The following is a 22,331-nucleotide window of genomic DNA, read 5'->3' as shown; positions in this document are numbered from 1 at the left end:
AGGCAATAGTTATAAAGGCCTTCTTTTAAAAAACAATGCTATGGAATATACAGGAAAAAACTTACCAAGAACCACAGAGTCTCACAGGTATGGCAGCCAGAAAAGGACAGACCCCCTTCTCTGCAGAACTTTTATACGTCAGGTAACCAGTCTGTGATTGGCTCTTGAGACCTGCCCCCACCCACCCCTAAGAAAAAGGGTAGGTTGGATCTATCCCCCCTCCCCCAAAAGGTGGTCCTTGGAGGTGGATCTATGACCCAAAGGTGGTCCTTGGGGGTGGATCTATGTCCCTCCACCCCCCCTAAGGTGGTCCTTGGGGGTGGATCTATGACCCAAAGGTGGTCCTTGGGGGTGGATCTATGTCCCTCCATCCCCCTAAGGTGGCCCCCCACCCCTAAGGTGTACATGTTGCAGGGCACATAGCCATGTGGTAAGCCACCCCCCTCCCCTTTTCTCTTTTTAAAAAACTTTTTGCAGAGGGCCCCACCAGGGAAATATAGTGTCTGTTTAAAACTTCAACCATGCTTTTTGTTTCTGTGTTTAGGAGACATTGGGAGGGGGCCTTGGGGGGTTGCAAAAAATGATTTTCAACCCTCTACATTATTTAAGAGCCACCCTGATTTCTGCTTTTTGTTTGAAGTGGGGGGGGGGGGTTGGAGAGGTAGCTGTACAGCTTAATTGTAAGAATCTCTCCTTTGCTTTATTTCTGTTTTTAGGCTAAGGAGGGTCAGGAAGTTTGGAGGGTTTCTGTAAGAAGGCTTCCCCCCACCCCCTCTTCATTGTTTAATTTAAAGAGCCATCTCCACCCTCCACCCCTCCATTTTGTATCCCCCACACCACCAAAGCCTCATGTTTTCTAGGGAGATTGAGTGGTGCATGAATACTGATACCCCCCCCCCCCCATTGTAAATACTCATTATGAGCCAGCTCTAGAGTAGTCACTTTTTTGAAAAGAAAATCACAAACACCTTTTTAAAATAAACTCTTTTTTATTTTATAACCTTTTAACAAACATTTTTAAAAAAATATCAAAGCAGCCAACAGTTTTCAAACAAACTTCTAGTCAGTCTTTATGGATCAGATGGTCTGTTAATAGTTGTTAGAAATGTTTTATAAGATCTATTTTTAATCACTTTTAACACATGCTCCAAAATAGGCTTATCCCTGGGTTTCAAAATGTTATTTAATTCCTTCAGTGAATTTTCAGAGCTCTCTACTTTAGTTACAAGTTGCAAGATTTGGTCTACAGTCTCATTTGTTATCAATAGGCCATTGAAACTGTAAGCTACAAGAATATATACGTGTAACACGTTTTTAAAATCTATTTGCCCACATAACCAGCTCAGTTTTCTACACAGATAACGTTTTGACCACAACAGACAGTCATGGGAATTTTGAGCAGGGGCAGAGATTACACAGCCAACACAGGATTCATAGCGATATTGCTGCAAACAATGGGTGATGATTCCATAACACACAGCTCTGATTGTTGACCGCATGAGAACTTTCAATTCTCTGGGAGAAAAATTTAATGGTTCTTTTGGAACATCTAGTCCAAGAATTTTAGCCATGACCACAGGGCTAGGTTGAGCTGTAGACATCTCGACGAAATCCTAAAAAAGAAAAAAGATAGATTACCTTTAAAATGCATTTTTAAAACACACACACTTAATACCAAAATCCCCTTCTAAAAGATGACTTACTGGAATATCATTCCAGCCAATGCTTGCAAACCTCCACAGAGCTATAGGTAATGTGTTGCCTCCACATGCTTCAGCACACTTCTCTGCAGAACTGCTACTGGCCTGAGGTTGCTAAAATATAAAGAAAATAGTCTTTTTTTTGTTTTTTTAGAGGAGAGGTGGGGAGCCGACTTTGTAAGGCTAGTCAAAACCCTTTAAAAATAAAAAAAACCCACTTTTTTACCTGCATTACAGCTGGTTCTGCTGAAACGGCATCCACCAGGCGGTTCCATGCTTTGCAAATCTCATCAGCTTCTTCGCTAGCCAGGTCAGCATAGGTAGAAAGCCCATCATCTGAACTATTGCTAGGATAACGCTTTCTGCTTTTTGGCTTCACATCCCCTGTTTCTTGCTCTGTAGAGTTTGCAGAAGTAGTGGGGGCCTCCATGTTGTCTTCTCTGAACATGTCTGGGCTTGCCCAAAGGCTTCCTGTAGCGTTGCTAAAACCGTCTTCTGATTGGCCCTTTTGAATCATCATGGTCACATGAGTCCCTTCAGACGCTCCACCTACAGGCGGGGTTTCATGCTGGGGTGGGGCCACAAGCGGGGGGCGTGGCCGGATATCCGGGGAGGGCAGGACTTCCGGCAGAAGGCCGGATATCCGGGGAGGGCGGGACTTCCGGCAGGAGGCCGGATATCCGGTTAAGGCGGGACTTCCTGTTAAGGCGGGACTTCCGGGGCGGGGCACCTGTCAGTGGGCGGGGCTTATGAGTTTGACGAGAGGTGCCACCCTTTACTACTAGCAACAAAATGGGAACAATTAACACTTTGATTTGTCTATGTTTCAGAGGTTCACAGCCTTTTTGGAAAAGCTAGGCCCTGACACATGGGCGCTTTGTGGTATGGTAGCAGCAATTTTAGGGTTCGGGAGCACACAGGCACCACACACTCCCAAACCCTAATACATATGGACGTCAGCATCATGGCAGCCTTCCATCCATACGGGGGCCACAATGATGCCGCCACCGCTGTACAGCAATCAGACATTGCTGGCAGGAAGTGGCATTATGATGGCGCCCCTTATCATAGAATCATAGAATCAGAGAGTTGGAAGAGACCACAAGGGCCACCCAGTCCAACCCCCTGCCATGCAGGAAATCTAAATCAAAGCATCCCCGTCAGATGGCCATCAAGCCTCTGCTTAAAGACCTCCAAAGAAGGAGACTCCACTACACTCTGAGGGAGTGTGTTCCACTGTCGAACAACCCTTAATGTCAGGAAGTTCTTCCTAATGTTGAGGTGGAATCTCTTTTCCTGTAGCTTGCATCCATTGCTCTGGGTCCTAGTCTCTAGAGCAGCAGAAAACAAGCTAGCTCCCTCCTCAATGTGACATCCCTTAGAAGCTTCTCCAGGCAGCTTTTTTTTTTTTTTTTTTTTTTTTTTTTTTTTTGCAGTGCGTCTGTGCTGCAGCATGGGGATGATACAGCACAGTCATGGGGCAAAAATGGACAGCACGGAGCTGTCCATCTGTATTGCCCCTTAGATTCCAAAAAGGCTGTGAACCTCCAATATAGAGACAAATCAAAAGTGTTAAGTGTTACCTAGGGGAGGCTGTATGTTCACATGGGCAGAAACTTGCATGCACAGGAGTACAAAGAAACTTACAAAGACACAGACACATATAAATCTCCTTCTGTACTTGTTAAGAAAACGAGAGACCACTGCAAGGTTGTAAAGATGGATTCCTTTTCGTCCACTAAGATTCTTGTATGGATAATATGGGGGGACATATATAATGACAGATGTGGGGGGGCTATATAAAGGGTTGTGCACTTCTGCTTTATATGTTCTGAGCAAGTTTCTAGATATATTTTATTTGTTTGTCTCTGCTTTGTGGGCATTATAGATGGTGGACAGTCTGCCTAGTCCTTTTGTTAAATTGGAAAAATATCAAAGCTTAAGAAGAGGCACTCCTTACCCTGGGCATGTTGACTCCACAGACTGGGTTGTAACTGGCAGGACTGGTGAAAAGAAGGCTGCAGTTCAATTATTAGCACATGAGTTATGAGGAGGCAGTATGTGGCCAATGTTATTGCAATCCCTATGAGAAATCTCATTGCTTGTATCAAAACATTTCAGGTTTCCTTGAATTCTGCAGATGTTTTGTCCTAGCAGGAAACTTCAGATTTCCCTTGAATAAATTTTAGCTTGGAGTAGTTCTCTAAAACTTCATTGGGATATTTTACTACTTTTATTGCAACACTTTAAACTTTTGTTGAAATATCTTGATATTTTGCCTGTGTAGCAACTTCTACATTCATCTTGTATTTTCTTTTAGGAAAAGAGGATGTTGATGTTAATATGTAAAAGGAAAATGAGTTGCAGGAAAAAGGGAATGTGGCAGCACCTTTAAAGCTAACTGGTTTTTATTTTAGCACAATCTTTTATGGATATATACTCAATTCTTCAGATGCAATTGTTGTTGTGTGCCTTCACATTATTTTCACCTTATGTTGAACATATCATAGGGTTTTCTTAGCAAAGTTTGTTCAGAAGGGGTTTACCTTTGCCTTCCACTGAGGCTGAGACAATGTGGCTTTCCATGGCTGAGCAGTTATTGAAACCTTGGTCTACAGAATGAGAGTCCAGTGCTCAAAATATTGCACCATGCTGGCTCTCAGATGCAATACAGAGTAAGATTAAAGCCTCAGGTAACATAGCATATTTTTACAGTTGTGGTAAATGAGATAGAATGTAAAAGGATCTGGAAAGATACAAATCATATACCTACGTTTTCAAAGGGCTGCGCAAAGTTTACAGGTCTTTCAGATAACATATCACTATTTTGAGAAATGTGATTCTATAATAAGAATACTAATTGCACCTTCCTTAGGTAACCTTCCTTTCTTACAGTATCCTAGATGGAATTTTTAAAAGCAACATTTTTAGTTTGGGGGAAAAAGAGGGGTTGCTTGCAGAGTAATGTATTTCTTGTTACTCTGTGGGACTACTGAAAGAAACATAGCACTGTTGGAAGTAGCCATGGCAATAATTCAAAATTTCAGAATATTTGCTTGCAGAGTGTCTATATACTTCATTGAAGTCCCTCTCTAGGGAAAGAAAAAGCTCTGTTCAAAGTTTAATTCCCTTCTATATAACCTGAAAGTTACTAAACATAAACTGTTTGTAGCTGTCTTGCTGTTATAGCTGTACACATGCTCCTAAGATTTCAAACAACAAGCTGATCAACTTCCAGAATCATGTGGCTAAATTGTCATTTAGTATCTCTGAGCAACATGCGTGTGTTTTGATGTCTTCTAAAATCACAGATAAAAGAAGCAAGAATGTTGCATTTTAATGGCCTATTTGCTATCAGGTGTCTACTGCTGGAAGCTTTCTGCTTTCATTTCCTGTCTTTTAGTAAGCATACATTCTTTTCCAAATGAAAAAAGAACTTTTTTTCTCAAAAAAGGTTATCTGTGAGCCTGTGAACAGTGTATCCAGAAAACCTTTATATTTAGAAAGGAAATGAACTAAGTACAGCAACTGGAAGAGTACCAAGGGCCATTTTCATAACTCTGACAAAAATATAAATAAATCCAAATGCTGCATCCTTTCTGCAATGATAATAAAACTGTATCAATATCCCTTGTCCTTTGGAACTCACTGAAATTATTCTTTACATTATCTCTTGCTATCCAAATTAATAGTAAGGCCTGACACAGCTTGGAACAATTCCCCTTTTGGACTGCAACTGCCAGAATTGATCCTAGTGCCTTAAATTTGCAACATCAGCTCTCTGCTCATAATGCAGACATGCCACATAGGCTACAGTGTCAGACAACTTGAGCATATGTTACTACATCCCAGAGGGCCTTCTCAGTAGTGGCCCCACAAATCTGGAACAGTCTTCCCGAGGAACTCCACCTGATCATCCCCCTAGAAACATTCAAAAAGAGGCTAAAATCTTTACTCTTCTGTCAAGCCTTCCCCTCTGGAAAATGAACTAGTGTACTTTGATCCCATCAACTTTCTGCCTCACCTTTTTGAATGATTGTTTTTAGATTTGCATATTGTATATTGTGTTATTGGTTTTATCTATTTTATGATGTGTTTGTAACTGGTTTTAAATTTTGTGTACACCACTTTGATCTTTTGGAAAAGTGGTATAATAATAATAATAATCATCATCATCATCATCATCCAGTTGAAGTTTCCTACCTTCAAGTCTTAAGTTGAGTCTCAAGTCTTTGCAAGATATTTTCAAATCAAATCTCAAATCTGGGGGCCAACTTTAACAGAAAAAAGGTAGTGGAGTGTGAGGAAAGGCTTGAGATGGAAGAATCCTTCTAAAGCTTTTTAAAAGCTTTAGACATTTTCTCTGATGTGCATTGGAGACAAGCTGCTGAGTAGACTTCAATCCCCCACATCAAGCCCATTTCCTAACATGAATGAATGTTTATGAATGAATTTAGGCCAGCAGGTTGGCTGCTAAAAATATACAAGGCTTGGGTTGAGTTGAGTCACTGCCTCATTTACTGTCAAGATGAGTCCAGGTCAAGTCATTCAAGTAACTTGAGTCTGACCTGAGTCCAAATGAATTGACTCAAATCTACATCATTTATTTATGCTATCATAATTCAGCAACAGGATGCCAGCCAGTATTTTTATCTTTTAATACATGTTATAATGTTTATATTTCTGAGGTTTTAATAAAACCAGGCAGTTCAGAAGCTGTGATTCCTATGAGCTGGGCTTCAGATAAAACAGTAGTGGCTGTCTTGGTTGCAGTTGCTATGGAAGAGGGAATTTAAACTGAGAGCGTGGAAATGACTATAGGAAGAAGGTGTCTTTGTTTATTGAGGCCCAAGCAAGACAGTAAAGTTAAATTTCAAGTGGGCCAGGGGTCAATAAATTTGATTAGTAGATCCATAAAAACATGATCAGTTCTTTATGAAGACCCATCACTTGCCAAATATTCTCACAAGAAATTTTTCCATTTATAATATTGCTTTTGTTTTTTTTACAGAAAAGGTCAGTTAGACCTTTGATGATTGACAGTTCAAAATGGCTGGTTGCTGGCTGGTAGTTTAAGAGATCTGAGAAAGGAACAATCACACCAATCTGAGAAAATCCTCCTAGAAGTGGATTTGGAAACCACATTTGGCTCTTGAGGACAGCAGGACTGTGATGTTTCTGTGAAGCCTCAAGCAGGCTGCAGAACCCAGGACCAGAAAGCTTCAGGAAGAATCTTGGCATGGATGGCAGCAAACACCTCATGAGCATTCACTCCCTGATGAGATGTCACCCAGCACAGTCTGTGCCCTCCTACACCCTAGTGATGCCCTTGGTTCAAGTTAAGGGAAATTTGATATTTGGAAGAAGCTACTTACTAACTTGTTGAAGACTTTCTTATGCGTTCAGAGCTGTAACAAGCATATTAAAACAATATATTGAAGCAGTCTTGGACAACTATTTGAAGAGTTACTGTTTATATCTTTATGTAAAATCCTTTAATAAATTATTTAATTCTGTTCAGTTTATAAGGTTGTCTCCATAGGAACCAGCTTATAAGGTTGTCTCCATAGGAATCAGTTTCTGTAAGGTAGAAGAGTTCATTTTGCTAGCAGTAGTTATAGTTACTTTTTTGGACTGTACAGTTAATGGATCACTACTTAACAGTAAGTATTTGTTGAGATCAGTGGCAGGGAGCACCATAGACCCATGTTTTAAAAGTATAGTTTCTATCCATTGTTGTTTGACAACACAATTCTCTTAGGCTACATCTGCACTGGAAAAATAATTCAGTTTGACACCACTTTAATTGTCATGTTATAGAATTATTTGAACTGTAATTCTGTCAGATATTTACCCTTCTCAGTCAGAGTTTTGGTGCCACAACAAACTACAAATCCCAGGATTCCATAGCACTGTGCCATGGCAATTGAGTGGTGTCAAACTGGATTATTTCTGAACTGCAGATGCAGCCTTGGACAAGTTGTTGCTATGAGACATTGTCTATTGTCTTTACTTCCTCTGACCCTTGAGTCACACCTAGCTTTGACCAACTATCTGCTTGTTTGGAGCAAATTTCTTGTCCCTATGAAAATACATTATTGCTGTTGCTGTCTTTGATGTGAAATCTTGCTTCTTTTAAACTACATTTGTCAGTTCCTATGGAATGTGGTACTTATTTCTATTGAGCCATCCAACTGTTATTACTCACTTGATAGCCAATAATCTACCGAACTCTTGCACTACCACCTAAATCTTGTACTGCCTGACCCTGAAGACTGCACTTCTAGACTTACACTATCTTTGAATTTAGAGGCTTGATGTGTATTTCCTAGTTTCAAACGTCTATGGTCTCAAAGTCTTAAATGAGCAAAGGAGACTGCAATGTCACACCTGAGTCAGTTATTTAGCACAACCTTGGAGGGCTTCCAAGTAAGGCTATTACCATGTATGGATGTGAGAGATGGACAGTTAAGAAAGAAGATAGAAAGAAAATCAATTCATTTGAGATGTGGTGCTGGAGAAGAGTGCTGAGGATGCTGTGGACAGTCAAAAAGACAAACAAATGGGTCCTAGAGCACATCAAGCTGGAAATCTCTCTGGAAGCTGGAAGCAGGGCTTGGGACCTGTCTCGGAGGATAGTCCTAAAATCTTAGGGGAATAAGTATTAGCTCAAATTTAGGGCTGGCTTACTCAGCCATAGGTTTTTTTAGCCAGTGTTTATGGAGGTCCAAGGCAGACAGAGACCAAAAGGCAAATCCTCAATGAAACACATTTTATTTGCATCAACACATACATAGACAAATCTGTGCGTACACACACACACCTACATAGGGAAGGAAAGGGATTACACTACCCAAGGTTTGGAGATTCTATTGCTGAAGATCCTGGAGGAGAAGGGGACTCAAAGATTCCCAGCAAGGAGAGGGAACCCGAGAGGAGCATGGCCAAACTGGGGGACAGTGTTTCTGCCTGTGGCCAGACCAAGACAATGAATGAAGAAAAGGCTCCCATATTTAAAGGAATTTTGAGCCCTGGAGCAAAAGAAACCAGGGAGTTTATCGCATCGCGTTCCGAGAACATTTCTGGAACCCGATTGGAACGGAACACTTTCAACTTTACCGCACGTTTCTGTCCCCATCGGGTTCCCATCGCGTTCTACATACCCCTGAAAGCATTCCATATGTGTTCCTCGGAGGGAACGGATGAGAAAGTGATCCAAGCTTGTGGAAACGTTTTTAAAATGGTCCAAGAAATGTCAGAGCGGTAATGTAATCCATTCTTACTTCCGTTCCCATGCTCTGCCTTGTTGTGATTGGCTGAAAGGACTTCCCTCCCTGCATTCTGTTTCCCAAGCCTTAGCCTGGCCCTGGATGGGGCTCCTCGATTGCAGAGTCCTCCAAAGCCTGGCTGGGGCTTGAGAGAGGCTTTCTCCCAGGCCCCAGCGAGGCCTTGGACAAGGTTTAAAAATGTAGGACTTTTTTTTTTTTTAATTTCCTGGCCAGGAATTTTTTTTTAAAGTCCTACATTTTAAAACCTTGTCCTACATTTTCCCCGGTTTGGAGGTCCCCAGGGATGGCAACCCTATGTTTATGTATATGTATAACATTATATATATATATATATATATATATATATATATATATATATATATATTTGTGTGTGTGTGTGTGTGTGTGTGTGTAAAAGTATACATACAATATATATACAATATACATATTTTAAATATGTAATATATACAAAATATATATTATATATAATATAAATATATTACACACAATATATACATATAATATATATGCATATTATATATATATATATATATACACACACACACACACACACACACACACACACACACACACACATCAATTTTTGTATATATAGATTGCTGACTATATGTGTGTGTGTGTGTGTGTGTTCTCGGAACGTTTTACATTTTGGAATGCGATAATATCTGTTCCCATAACGTTACCTCTTGAAACGTTTTGGGAACAGAATAGAAACGTTTCAGGCACTGATGCGATAAACTTCCAGAGCTTGGATGGGCCAGATCAAATAAAGCCTTTGATATGTATCTATATGCTTTGAAATCCAGTCTTCCAAGGAAGGGAAGGTATGAAACAGGCCTGTTTCCAAGACAGGATGGCAAAATAGATGTACGACGTTCCCTGCCAGATGTCATTCCCTTTGTTTTACTATCTTACCACCTCTTCTTGGGAGCCATCTCCTGTTGGGCAATTCCAGGAAAGCCTGTGTATGTGATGTGCCTACTCTGAGAAAATGGAGGCTTGGATCATACAGGGATGCCCACTTATCACTTAATATCAAAGAGTAGTCCTTTATCCAGGTAACCACTGTATGTAACAAAACCAAGATGACAAAATTTAGGCTGGTGTATTTTGGACACATCACAAGAAGACATGAATCACTGGGGAAAAAAATAATGCTACTAAAGGTGGAGGGAAGTAGAAAGAAAGGAAAGCTGCATGCTAGATGGATTAACTCTATTAAAGAGATTAGGTCTATGAGTTTGCAGGAGTTGGGCAGAGCAGTGGAAGGCAGGGGATCTTGGAGATGTCTGATCAGCAGGGTCATCATGGGCTGAGATTGACGCGAAGGCAGTAAACAACAACAAAGCCACAGAAAATTTTGAGTAATAGGGACTATGAAATCATTGACCACTACCTTCTTTGGAGTCTCTTCTCCTGGATTTTTTGAGCAACAGTGTGTTACTATGATCATCTCTCTCGTGATCTAAAATATATTGCGTGGCTTGGTCTTGAGTTAGCAGGACACATTTAGCTTTACAAAAAGCCAGGTCTTCTAGTGATTATAATTGCTACAGACAGACAGATGATAGATATCAACACTTCTTGTTGGTTGAGGGGGGTGTCTTTAGGGTTTTTGCTATAAGAACTGTCATGTTGCAGTCCCAGCCTTCAAATTTTACCACTACACTATAGTAAAGAACATAAAATGATTGTGAATAAATGAGAAATTCCCATACCTAAGTGAGAGCATTAGAAATCCTTGGAGCTTTACAGAGACTTGGCCTAGTGATCCTTGGTACCAATCTTTTGCAATTGTAATCCCCAATCATTTTCATGTAGATCATCATCATCATTAATTTAAAAATCTGGAATGTTTTTTAGAAAAGAGTTGTTGGAAAAATGTCTTGGTGTACCTTGTATTCATCTGTGATTTCACAATGTAGGGGAGAAATATATGTTTCATAAAAGTAAGACATTATTATTATTATATGGAATTTGGGATCTATGATAACTGAAGAGAAGATTGCCGCACATTTTTTCTTTAGAAAAATTCATGAATCTATGTAAGTGTATTCTCCATCAATATAGCAAACATTTCATTGTAGAGAGCTGAAAGAAAGGAAACAGTGAAAGCAGTATTTTAGCTTACTTTTTTGAGCTCATGATACTTTATAGTGGTTTGAGTGTTGGACTAGAATTATTGGAGATGAAAGTGTGAATTCCTAGTCAACCTTGGAAAAACACTCTCTCAGCTTCTGAAGAAGGCAAGGGACAGCCCCCTTTGAACAAATCTTGCCAATAAAACCTATAATAGATTTATCTTAGGGTTGCCATAAGTCAGAAATGACTTGAAGGCATCAACAGCACAGCACTTTTGACACTTAGCTTTAATATTAACTCAGTGTGCCCCTTACTTCTAGTTAGGCTCTGTGCAGACTGGCAGATTGGGCTGGGTTGGGGGTGGAGTTGGGGTGTAGCGTCAACATGATGCATGCCCCAGCTCCATCCCCAGGGTGGTGTGATGCCGCACACCACACCGCATGGCACGTGGCCTCATGGTGCTCCTCTGATGCTGCATCTGCACAACGCAGCACTGAAGGAGCACAATAAAGCCATAGCACCATAGCTATTGCACCCTTTCCAAGGTGCAAAACGGAGCTGCAAAAAGCTCCTTTTCATGCCCTGGAAAGGCCACATCTGGCTGTAAAAGGGGGGGTGGAGGCCACCCCTTCGGGGCTATCTGCACAGCCCCTTAGTTAGGAGATATTCAGAAATGAGAAGGTGCTTTTGGTAAGCAGCTTAGTTTCCCTTCTCCAAAGAGCTCAGAACAGCCAGATAATCATGGTCTGAATTGCTTCCATTGTCCCGCTATTCCCCTACAATACTTAAGAGCAGCAGCATCCCCTTCTGGACATGATAGCTACCAGATATGTTAAGTTTTTGATTGGAGTGCAAAGGCAAGATGATAGCCCTCTGTGTTGCATGAAAAAAGATGTATATATGTGTGACTCACTCATAGGATGCTGAATACAGTTTTTAGGAGTAGGATATTTAACAAAAAATTTTAAAGGAAATTCTAGGAATAAGGGATTACATCTTGCTTGGTTGCAAAATAGGGGGCTCTTTAAATCCACTTTTCTGAGTCTGGAATGTAAAACAGCATGTGAAATGTATAGATGTGTGTAGTGTGAATAGTGGAGATGGGGGGGGGGAGATAAAGCCAGGGTATGGCATGTGAGAACAACTGTTTTTGTGTATAATTAACATCCTTGGGGGGAAAATTCCACAGTCCATTTTTTATACACTAATTCTATCTTTTAAAATTGCAAAGGACACAGAGCAGTAACCAGTACTGAACCTTTGCCAATGGAATCAGGAAGGATCTCCTCTTTCCTCCCCAACTGTGGAAACCTGCACACACACTCCCAACCTGATTGGATGACTGGAAAAATCTCTAGGGCTGATTTTAAGGTGGTTCCAAGGGGAAGGAAATGGGAAGGATGTCCCATTGCAATAACACTGCAATAACATCTTGATGTATTTAGGGCACAGATTCTTCTGAAGCAACTTTCCCCTACAAACCCTCTGAAGCACATGGCTTGGAAGGAGTGGCCAGATGCTGGTCTAGCTCTGATTGGGTTGGGATTGTAGCGATTGCATGGTCCATTCCCAAAGTGAGCTGCCACTGCCATGCAAAACCAGTGCCACCAAAAATCAGACTTAATCCTCTGCTTTTTATCTGGTCCAAAGGACCGGATCGCAGCACCAGAGCTTCATGCAGCAGTTTTTGAGTGTGTGCATCATTTGAACACTGGAAGCAGCCTTATTTGGCCTGTGCATTTCAGGCCAATATGTGAAGGATGATGTTCTGAAAATGAGACCCACTTGCTATCCATGGAATAAAGAATGCTGGAAATTCAGCATTCAACTCACAAATGGAAGGCAGTGATAGAATCATAGAGCTGGAAGACACTACAAGGGCCATCCAGTCTAACTCCTGCCATACAGGAACTCACAACCAAAGCATCCCCGACATATGGCCATCCAACCTCTGTTTAAAGACCTCCAAAGAAGGAGATTCCACCACTATCCAAGGGAGTGTGTTCCAAGGTCAAATAGCTCTTACTGTCAGGAAGTTCCTCCTGATGTTGATATGGAATCTTTTTCCTGTAGCTTGCATCCATTGTTCCATGTTCTAGTCTCTGGAGCAGCAGAAAACAAGCTTACTCCATCTTCAATGTGACACTCCTTCAAATACTTGAACAGGGCTATCATATCACCACTTAACCATCTCTTCTCCAGGCTAAACATACCCAGCTCCCTAGGTCTTTCCTCATAAAGCATGGTTTCCAGACCTTTCACCATTTTGGTTGCCCTTCTCTGGACACACTCCAATTTGTCAACATCCTTTTTGAATTGTGGTGCCCAGAACGGGACACAATATTCCAGGTGAGGCCTGACCAAAGCAGAATAGAGTGGCACAATTACTTCCCTGGATCTAGACATTATACTTCTATTGGTGCAGCCTAAAATCGCATTGGCCTTTTTAGCTGCCACATCATACTGTTGACTCATGTTCAACTTATGGTCTACTAGAACTGCTCAATCCCTTTCACATGTAGTCTCGTTCAGCCAGGTGTCCCCCATCCTATATCTATGCATTTCATGTTTTCTAGCTAAGTGCAATATCTTACTTTTCTCCCTGTTGAGGTTCATTTTATTAGTTTTGGTCCAGCTTTCTAATCTATTAAGGTCATTTTGAATTTTCATCCTGTCCTCTGGGGTATTAGCTACTCCTCCTAATTTGGTGTCATTTGCAAATTTGATAAGCATGGTATCTATCCATTCATCCAAGTCATTGATCAGCCACCATCTTGAAGGGAGAGAGAGGGGCAGGCGAGGTCCAACTGCCTTGCCTGGAAGAAGACAAGCCCTCCCTTCAGCCACCATCTTGAAGGAGAGAGAGGCAGGCTAGCTCCACCAGGCCTGCCTGGAAGAAGCAGAGTCCTCCCTCCGGTCCATCTGCCTTGGTCCAGGCCTCAGAGGGAGAGAAGAATGCTGGACCTGATCCCCTCCCCCCTCACCATTCCCTTCTCCTTTTGTGTCGTGTCTTTTAGATTGTAAGCCTGTGGGCAGGGAACTGTCTGGTTAAAAAATAATAATAAATGTAAGCCGCCCTGAGAGCCATTAGGGCTGAAGGGCGGGATATAAATACCTAAATAAATAAAATAAAATAAATTGATGAAGATGTTGAATAGCACTGGACCCAGGACAGAACCCTGTGGCACCCAACTGGTCACTTCTCTCCAGGATGAAGAGGAACCATTGTTGAGCACCTTTTGGGTTTGGTTAGTCAACCAATTACAAATCCACTTACCAGTTGCCTTGTCTAGCCCACATTTTACTAGCTTGTTTGCAAGAATACCATGGGGGACCTTGTCAAAGGCCTTACTGAAATCAAGATATGCTGTATCTATAGCATTCCCGTTGTCTACCAAGCTGGTAATTTTATCAAAAAGGGAGATCAGATTAGTCTGGCATGACTTGTTTCTCTGAAAGCCATATTGGCCTTTTATGATTATGGCATTGCTTTCTAAATGTTCACAGACCCTTTGTTCAGTGATCTGCCCTATGATCTTTCCTGGTATTGATATCAGACTAACAGAACGATAATTGTTGGGATCCTCTTTTTTCCCCTTTTTGAAGATGGAGACAATGTTTTCCCTGCTCCAGTGTGCTTGGACTTCTGTTCTCCAGGAGTTCTCAAAGATTATTGCCTATCTCTCTGAGATTACATTTGCCAGTTCTTTTAATACTCTTGGATGTAGTTCATCTGGTCCTGGAGATGTAGGGAGATACAGACAGTCAAAATAAGATGGATTCAATCCCGCTTGGAGGCAGGAAATTTAGATGATGCATGCTTCTTAAGCTAAAAAGATTAATATTTCCCTGAGTGAATGAATCATTGCAGAAATGTGTTTTAAGAGGTGTGGCTATATAATGAGTGGAAGAACATACACAGTATGAATAAAAGGATGCTGGAAGTTCGCCTACCGGATGTTACATCAGTAGAAAGTCATAAATTTAACTTTTACTTCCCAGCTGGACCCCCACTCAAATTTCAGCACCATTTTCTCATTGCTGCTCTGCACCTGCACATCATTAACTCTGTGCACTGTCAGTGTTTCTCTGTGTTGGGCGTAACTGGAGCAGTGTAGCGTTGGCCACTCTGCCCATAGATTTCAGGGTTAGTGCCAGTGCAGGCCACACAGCTGAAATGGCATCCATGATATTGGTTAGCTCCTGGTACTGATGTGAATGTCATCATTGTGATGATACATAGGATCATAGGGCTGTGGGTGGGAACATGGCCTTTGTAGCATTTTTCCTGTGTCTCTGATCATGTGCAGGCAGAGAACGGAAGCAAAAAACATTTAACAGAGTGAGTACTGCAGCTCAAAGCTGTGTTTATCTGCCCGATGTGGATGGTTCACCTGCATTGGGGCTGGTATTAGACCTTGCACTGTGTTTGGCAGGACTAAATTCAACTTGAGAAAGCTTTTGCCTGAAGCCGGTTTTTCCTGCCTATCTGTACCCCCCCCCCCCCTTTAAATTTATTTATATTAACCAGGTATTCCTCTGCTATGGATTTGATGCCCTCCAATGAGGAAAATCCATACTAACATTCAGCTTGGTGATGAATGAAAAGATGTGCTAGCAGTGGACCTGAAAGTATTTAAACCTCTGCCGCCACCATCCCGTCTCCTGCCTTTGAGTTTTTTGACCCACCCTCCTGCCTGTAACACAATGTAAGTGTGCTAGAATTTTTCCTGTTTCCATATGAGTTTTTGCCTATCCTATAAACTGTGCAATGGGGACCTGGGTGGAGTCCTAAATGGGTGGTCACTTTGCAGGGAATGCAGATGGAGAAACGAGTTCAGTGATCCTCTATGGCACCCATTTGGTGAAGAATAAGCCTCTGCAACTACCCCTATGTGTCAGGAGACTAGGAGGGAAAAGAGGGAAGCTATCCTTGGGTCTGGCCATAGAATTTGTGCTACTTGAGGGTTGGATCCTCTGGTTAATCTTCAGGAGATGGTTGGTCCGGAAACAACCAGATTTTTTTATTGTCTCAGAACACAGGTGTTTTCCCAAAAGGAAACTGTGGAGGCAGTCTAGGAGAGACTTCAGCTGGTCCCTTACCACAGCTGGTTCCCACCCTTTTTTGCAGTTCTTAAGAAATAAATTTAAATAGGTGATAGTTTAAATAAAGTGGCCCATATTTTATCCAAAGTTCTGTCTATTTGTTATTTCATGGGCTGATAGTCAAACATATTTTTTGTACATGTGCAGAGACCATAGCTTTTATTTTCAATGAGAGAGAGGGAGAAACAGAGAGGTAGAAAGCGAACATGTTTACTGGCATGCAAATGAGTCCTGTATGTTGGCTGAAGGCATTTTGGACGGTACAAGGACACTCTCTGGATTTTTAATCTAGGATGACAGGTTTGCCACCACGTATGTATGTCTCTTATTTGCTTCCTCATGTTTGCTACACTGAATATTTTCATATTTAGCAAAAATAACATTGCACATTTAATTTTAAATCTATTGAACATATTCGGGGCTAATCAGATCTGGATATACTGCCCTTGGAACTTTTTAAAGCTTGGGAGAAAGGAGAGTATACAAGAATATAATCATCATTTATGAGCTGTAAAGTATAATTTTGCAATTCAGACTCTATTTATTTGTCTTTTACAATAACCAAGAGTGTTCACCAAAGAAGACTGTTTATTTTTGGTACAATTAATGTTAACATAACATACCGCTCCTAGTCCTGGAGAATATCTAAGGCAGACACAGGATTAAATACATTTCTCGACTGATCTAGAATTGTGAACACTGCACCAACATAATATTAATTTGTCTACAGTTGACTTTAGAAGAATGATTTTGAGTCTTTGAATTTGGGGAAAGAAATGTTCATGATCATCAAGGCTTTCTGCCAATGAAAGCCTCAGACTGAGCTGGAAATGACTTGTCCCCAGGTCTAATCTAATGCAAGATGGTCTTATAATATCGGGCTGATGGCTTGGTTTTTGCACAGCTCATGCTATATTTTGAAGTTGGATAAAAATATCATTAAATGATTTACTGAGATTTTCACATGATCTTCTTACAGAAATATATGGAATAATATTGTTGACTGGATCATATAGAGTAACAGGGTGATCAAACCTAATTATTAAATCACACATAATGAGTCAAGAGATTACTAATCCTGTCATATAGTGAGCTCTTGTGATGTGCTGAACCATCTGTTAGAGGAAAAATCAAGTCAAATACTGACAACAGGCATTTTGAAGACTTTCTGCCCCAGATTTTTAAAATTTGAACAATTGTCATGATAAAAAATAGAACATTTGCCAAGATTGCCACGATCATATAACACATGGCTCCTTTTATTTGTACTAGAAATGAACTTTTATATTATCTGTCCCCCTCCCTCCCTCTTAAAATGAACAATCCACATGTTTCTGGTAAACTTCCTTTGCTGATAGATGGAGAGTCATCAAAAATTTCACTTGGACCATTGATCCAGTGGTTCCTATACATAGATTTCCATATAATAAACCTCATTCATTTTTTTCACTACTGGGACATTTGTTTTTAAACATAATAAGGAACACACACATATTTCCCCTAATATGTATACATTTGCAAATCACTTCACCAGGGAACACTGAAAATTTTATCTTGAAGAAAACTGTTCTTTTTTTCTTTTTGGTAATTCACGTCGGAATCCATTTAAAGTCTTTACATGCATTAAAGCATTCTTTCACATCCCCCTTCACATTCCACTCAGCCCACACTGGGTCAATCAGTTTCATGTTTCACTTATGATCCAGCCTTGATCATAGCACATTTCATATAATTATACAAAAGTCACTTGCTTTTCTTTCTCCATCAAGACATGACTGGGTTGCTTGCAGCTTTCTTAATTAAAGTTATTGCTTATTTTGACTGGACATAGAAAAGAAGATAAAATAATACTGTGAATGTACAATTTATGAGTGATTTGTAAAGTTTCCCAGGATAGAAAAACAGAACTGAATCACAGGATTAAAACTTGTTTTATTTTGCTTTCTTTAGTGTTTGTTAAAAGATATCTTTGTGTATTATAGGCTAAATATTTAAATCAGCATGGTTGCCTGTTCATTGATACTTTGAAACACTATCATCACAGGGTTGAAGTTACTTGGAAAGAATAAATTATACAAGTGGTAAGGCTTCATGTGCTATAGTTTTTCAACATGTTTTGGCAGAAAGGCATGATATCATAAATCCCTTTACTCTACAGTTTCATCCTAATGGAAAGATTAATGGAAACATACTGTGCCACTTCTGCTTTCTACAGATACCCATCGCCACACCCTTCTAACTCTGTATTAGTATGTTTTAATGCTACTTGGAAAGTCTTGTTGGCTGACGCAAGACCATTGTGTATATTATACACTGGAATCTTATATAACATGTTACATTATGTACCTTCAAATATACCTAGCTGTGTAGCAGATGTGCTGAGAAACCACTTCACTGAATTGTAAAGATGCATAACAAGACACCAGCAAGAATCCCTGATGTACATTGGTGAATCAGGACCAATGTGATGCATATACACCAGTTCACATTGTGCACTATACTGACTGTGCTGTGTAAAGTCCCAAAACAAGATGTCATAAAAGAGGCATAATGGACACCCAAACAGTGGCTCGCTGCTATAGGCTTGGGTGTAGAGTTTGAGGCCATCCATGAATAGAGCCCAGAGGTTTTAAAAGAGGGCTGGGCCTCATGGGCCCAGCCTTGCCAACAAGGAGAAGACCAAAGCTATTTAAGCTGTCTTGCCCCCTCATCGGCCTCTTTTGAAAATTTCATCCCACCCTCCTGCCCTCAGGACAGTATGGACTTGTTCGGTCGCTTCAAGGCCAGTTAGGAATTTTCTCCCCCTTTCCTAGGTTTTTTTTTTTTTTTTTTTTTTTTTTTTTGCCTACCTCATACTGTTTCTAAGGACTGGTGATTGGAAATCGAAGGCTTTCATGGCCGGCATCCATGGTTTTTTGTGGGTTTTTCTTCAGATGTCAGACACAAATGCTGGCGAAAAGTCAGGAAGAAAAATTTCTAGAACATGGCCACATAGCCCAAAAAACCCACAAAAAACCACTGGTGATTGGCTTGGGGCAGGATGTTAACTAGGTTTGCCCTGGCCTTAATGGGGTTGGGGGAATGATTGGTATGCACCTAGGCACCCCTTTGAGGTGAAAGGTCTGGATCAGGGCAGCCTTTACATATCAAGGGCCATGGGGGCTGCTCATGAAACAGCCTTTGGGGAAGATGTGGGGGTTTTGCCCTCTCTTACAAACTCGAAGGAGTTTGGGACAGTGTGCCTCATATCTACCTCCCTATGAGTGGCTGAAGATACAATCCGTGGATTCGGTTGCCCTCAGAGTCTGGTGTTTTTGCCCTATGGGAAGGCTGAAGAGGTCGAGGTAAAGACAGCTGGCTTCAGCTAAACCTGCATCAGGATTTCACCCTCAGTTGATGTCTCAAAAGTTTACAGTTATCAGTTGGGGTTTAAATAGGTTTAAGGTCTAATAAAGGCCCATTATTTACATCCAATTTACATGTCTGGTCTCTTCATTTCATGGTGGGGGCTCAAAAAGCATTTGAAAAGTGACTCTTCTAAGCCCTGATTTTTATGTTTAAAGGCCAACTGCTGTAGTTGAAACAAAGAAGGGTGCTTGTTTGTTTGTTTGGCTTTACATCTGAGAACACAAATCCACCTGCTCTGGACCTTAATGCAAATGTAAATCACTTTTTGGTTTGTTTTTAAAGGAAGGTCTCTGAGCTCTGAGGGATCTCCATTGGCCATGAGGATACTTTTCTTAGGGATGATCTGCACTTGGCTGTCCTTAATTATCTGCAAATATACTTTTAACAACTTTTTGTTATTGTGTGCCTTCAAGTCTTTTCTGACCTATGGCAACCCTTAAGGGTTTTTTTTGGCAAGATTTGTTCAGAAAGGGGGTTGCTTTTGCCTTCCTCTGAGTCTGAGAGCATGCCTAAGGTCACCCAGTCGATTTCCACATGAAGCAATGAATTCAAACTACAGGAAAGGAGATTTGGAAGAACCTCATGACAGCAATAGCTGTTCAACAGTTGATTATGGTGCCTTGGAGTGTGGTGAAGTCTCTTTCTTTGGAGGTTTTTAAACAAAGGTTGGGAGTGATTTATAGTGTGCTCCTGCATGGCAGAGGGTTGGACTGATTAACTCTTTCAACACTATCATTCTGTGACTCTATGACTCTATGGTAGACAGATTCATTGTAGAACCAAATGCAATATATATGTTGTGTGGTGTTACCTTTATTAGGATAGCCTACAAGGTACAAAATACACCATGCCAGTTTTCAAAGCCCACTAGTTTTTCAGTTACGTTTTCATTGATAAATTAATTATGAAGACTTTTTCATGTAGTAAGATAAACTACATCCAATACCGTAGTTCCTCCTTTTTATATATAGATAAAAACATTGTCTATTAAAAAAATCAGAGAGAGAACTAATGAGAAGTCATCCTGAGGTTTAAGGAAAATAAAACCTTCTGCTCTAGTTATCTAATTACAGAAATATTCTGAAGTCTTTTAAGCCTCCAGTACTGTCACCTCTATCTCTGTTTATAATGCAATCCAAGTAGAAATGAATATGATTTTCACATCTCTAGCAGAAGAAATGGCTTATTTAAAAATCAGTATGACTGCATCCACATGAATAATGATCTTTCTTAATAAACCACTCCAAAGATTAAGAGTTTATATGGGTGCTATGAACAAAACTAGAATACATATTAACTGTTAAGCAACTGTAATTATTGTGATTTTTCTATTTGTTCTGAATTTGTCTTATATTTATGCCCATCACATATTCATAATATTCAGCATGTCCACCATTTGGGAACTACAGAAACATTAGAGAAGGAGATGAAAAAGAAAAACACCCTTCCATGAAAAAAAAGTTATAATTTCCTGGAGGGAAAGGAAAATATGTTAGAATTTCCAGGAAAAGATTGGCTAAGACCTACAGAAATTGATAAATTGGCAATGCTGTTCAAAGATAAATAAACATTTAAGAAAGACTGAATTGTTTATGGCATATATACAGTCTAATTGGGGTGGGTGAGTTATGAATCAGTTTTAGGCTTTGTAAAATACAGTTTGTATGTTGTAGTAGCATAAATATATTATTACATATAAAGAAGTATAGTAATAGTGGCATATATCCTTCAATTGGGGAGGGGGGAAGTCATTAATGTATGTTTGTTTTTGTTTAATAGTATAAGTAAGTTAGTTTTTGTTATTGCTACTTGTATATGGATATTTTAGTTAAATATATAAATTTTGCTTGTGTTTAAGTTTAATAAAGGTGATTTTAAAAAAATCCAGAAGGGTAGTTATGTTGGTTGCAGGTGGGGGTGGGAGGGGAGCCTGAGTATCTGAATAGTAAATGCCTATTAATTGTGAATTCTAAAACATGGGTTGGAGTCTAAATAATAATAAATAAAACTTTTATTTTTATCCCACTTTTCTGTGATGAGACAATCAAAGAGGCTCACAACACATTAAAATATCCACATTCAATATTATGTCTCAAATCCCGCCCCCCTTAAAACAGGATTAAAAATAATACAATTAAAGTGTTTTGTGTTTTTTGGGGGGCTATGTGGCCATGTTCTAGAAGAGCCACATAGCCCGAAAAACCCACCAAAAACTATGGATGCCAGCCATGGAAGCCTTTGACTTCACAATACAATTAAAATTGGAGATTAAAAACATATACAGATATATACATATATGCCAATAAAAATATAACAAGGACAGAGTGGTGGGCTAATACATGATGTGTATTAGCTACACAAGGAGCATGCACTTGAGCAGAACACAATATCTCAGTTTCTTACCTCCCTTATTATTTTGCTTTCAGCACTTCTGTCACTGTTCTTACTCATTAAAAATATTGGTTTCCCAACCTTTATGTCAATTTTTTAGGCAAAGCAATTACAGTGTTATGGCTGCTTGCAGACTAATTTTTTTTGTTATGCAGGTGACTACTTAACAGTTTGGGATGGTTTTTGAGGTATAGTTAGATGATGGTTTACTTTCACAATAATTGTAATGTGAAAACACTCAGCATGTAACATCCCAGAAGGGATGGAATTTTGTTCAGTTTGCCTATTAATAATAAGACTTTTCCCAAATTTGCAAAGTTTGTCATCAACATGGTGGAAATTACCTTTGCAAAAC

The 22,331-nt window shown here is 40.1% G+C and overlaps 1 protein-coding gene across 1 annotated transcript; it reads right to left on the bottom strand.

Moving 5' to 3' along the window:
• Positions 1 to 1,070: 1,070 nt before the first annotated feature.
• LOC149312133 (uncharacterized) lies at positions 1,071 to 2,431 on the bottom strand. The gene is made up of 3 exons (XM_089527171.1): positions 1,927 to 2,431; positions 1,704 to 1,814; positions 1,071 to 1,613 (listed from the first exon to the last, which is right to left on the bottom strand). The coding sequence occupies exons 1-3, from the start codon at positions 2,218 to 2,220 to the stop codon at positions 1,071 to 1,073; spliced, it is 948 nt and encodes a 315-aa protein (XP_089383297.1). The 5' UTR covers positions 2,221 to 2,431.
• Positions 2,432 to 22,331: the final 19,900 nt, after the last annotated feature.

Source organism: Sceloporus occidentalis, unplaced genomic scaffold (genome assembly GCF_023333645.1).
Source record: "Sceloporus occidentalis isolate IW3139 unplaced genomic scaffold, rSceOcc1.0.p SCAF_5, whole genome shotgun sequence".
In the NCBI taxonomy this organism is placed as follows: domain Eukaryota; kingdom Metazoa; phylum Chordata; class Lepidosauria; order Squamata; family Phrynosomatidae; genus Sceloporus; species Sceloporus occidentalis.
Note: the sequence above shows the minus strand (reverse complement) of the source record. Positions and strands in the feature narration are given on the sequence as shown.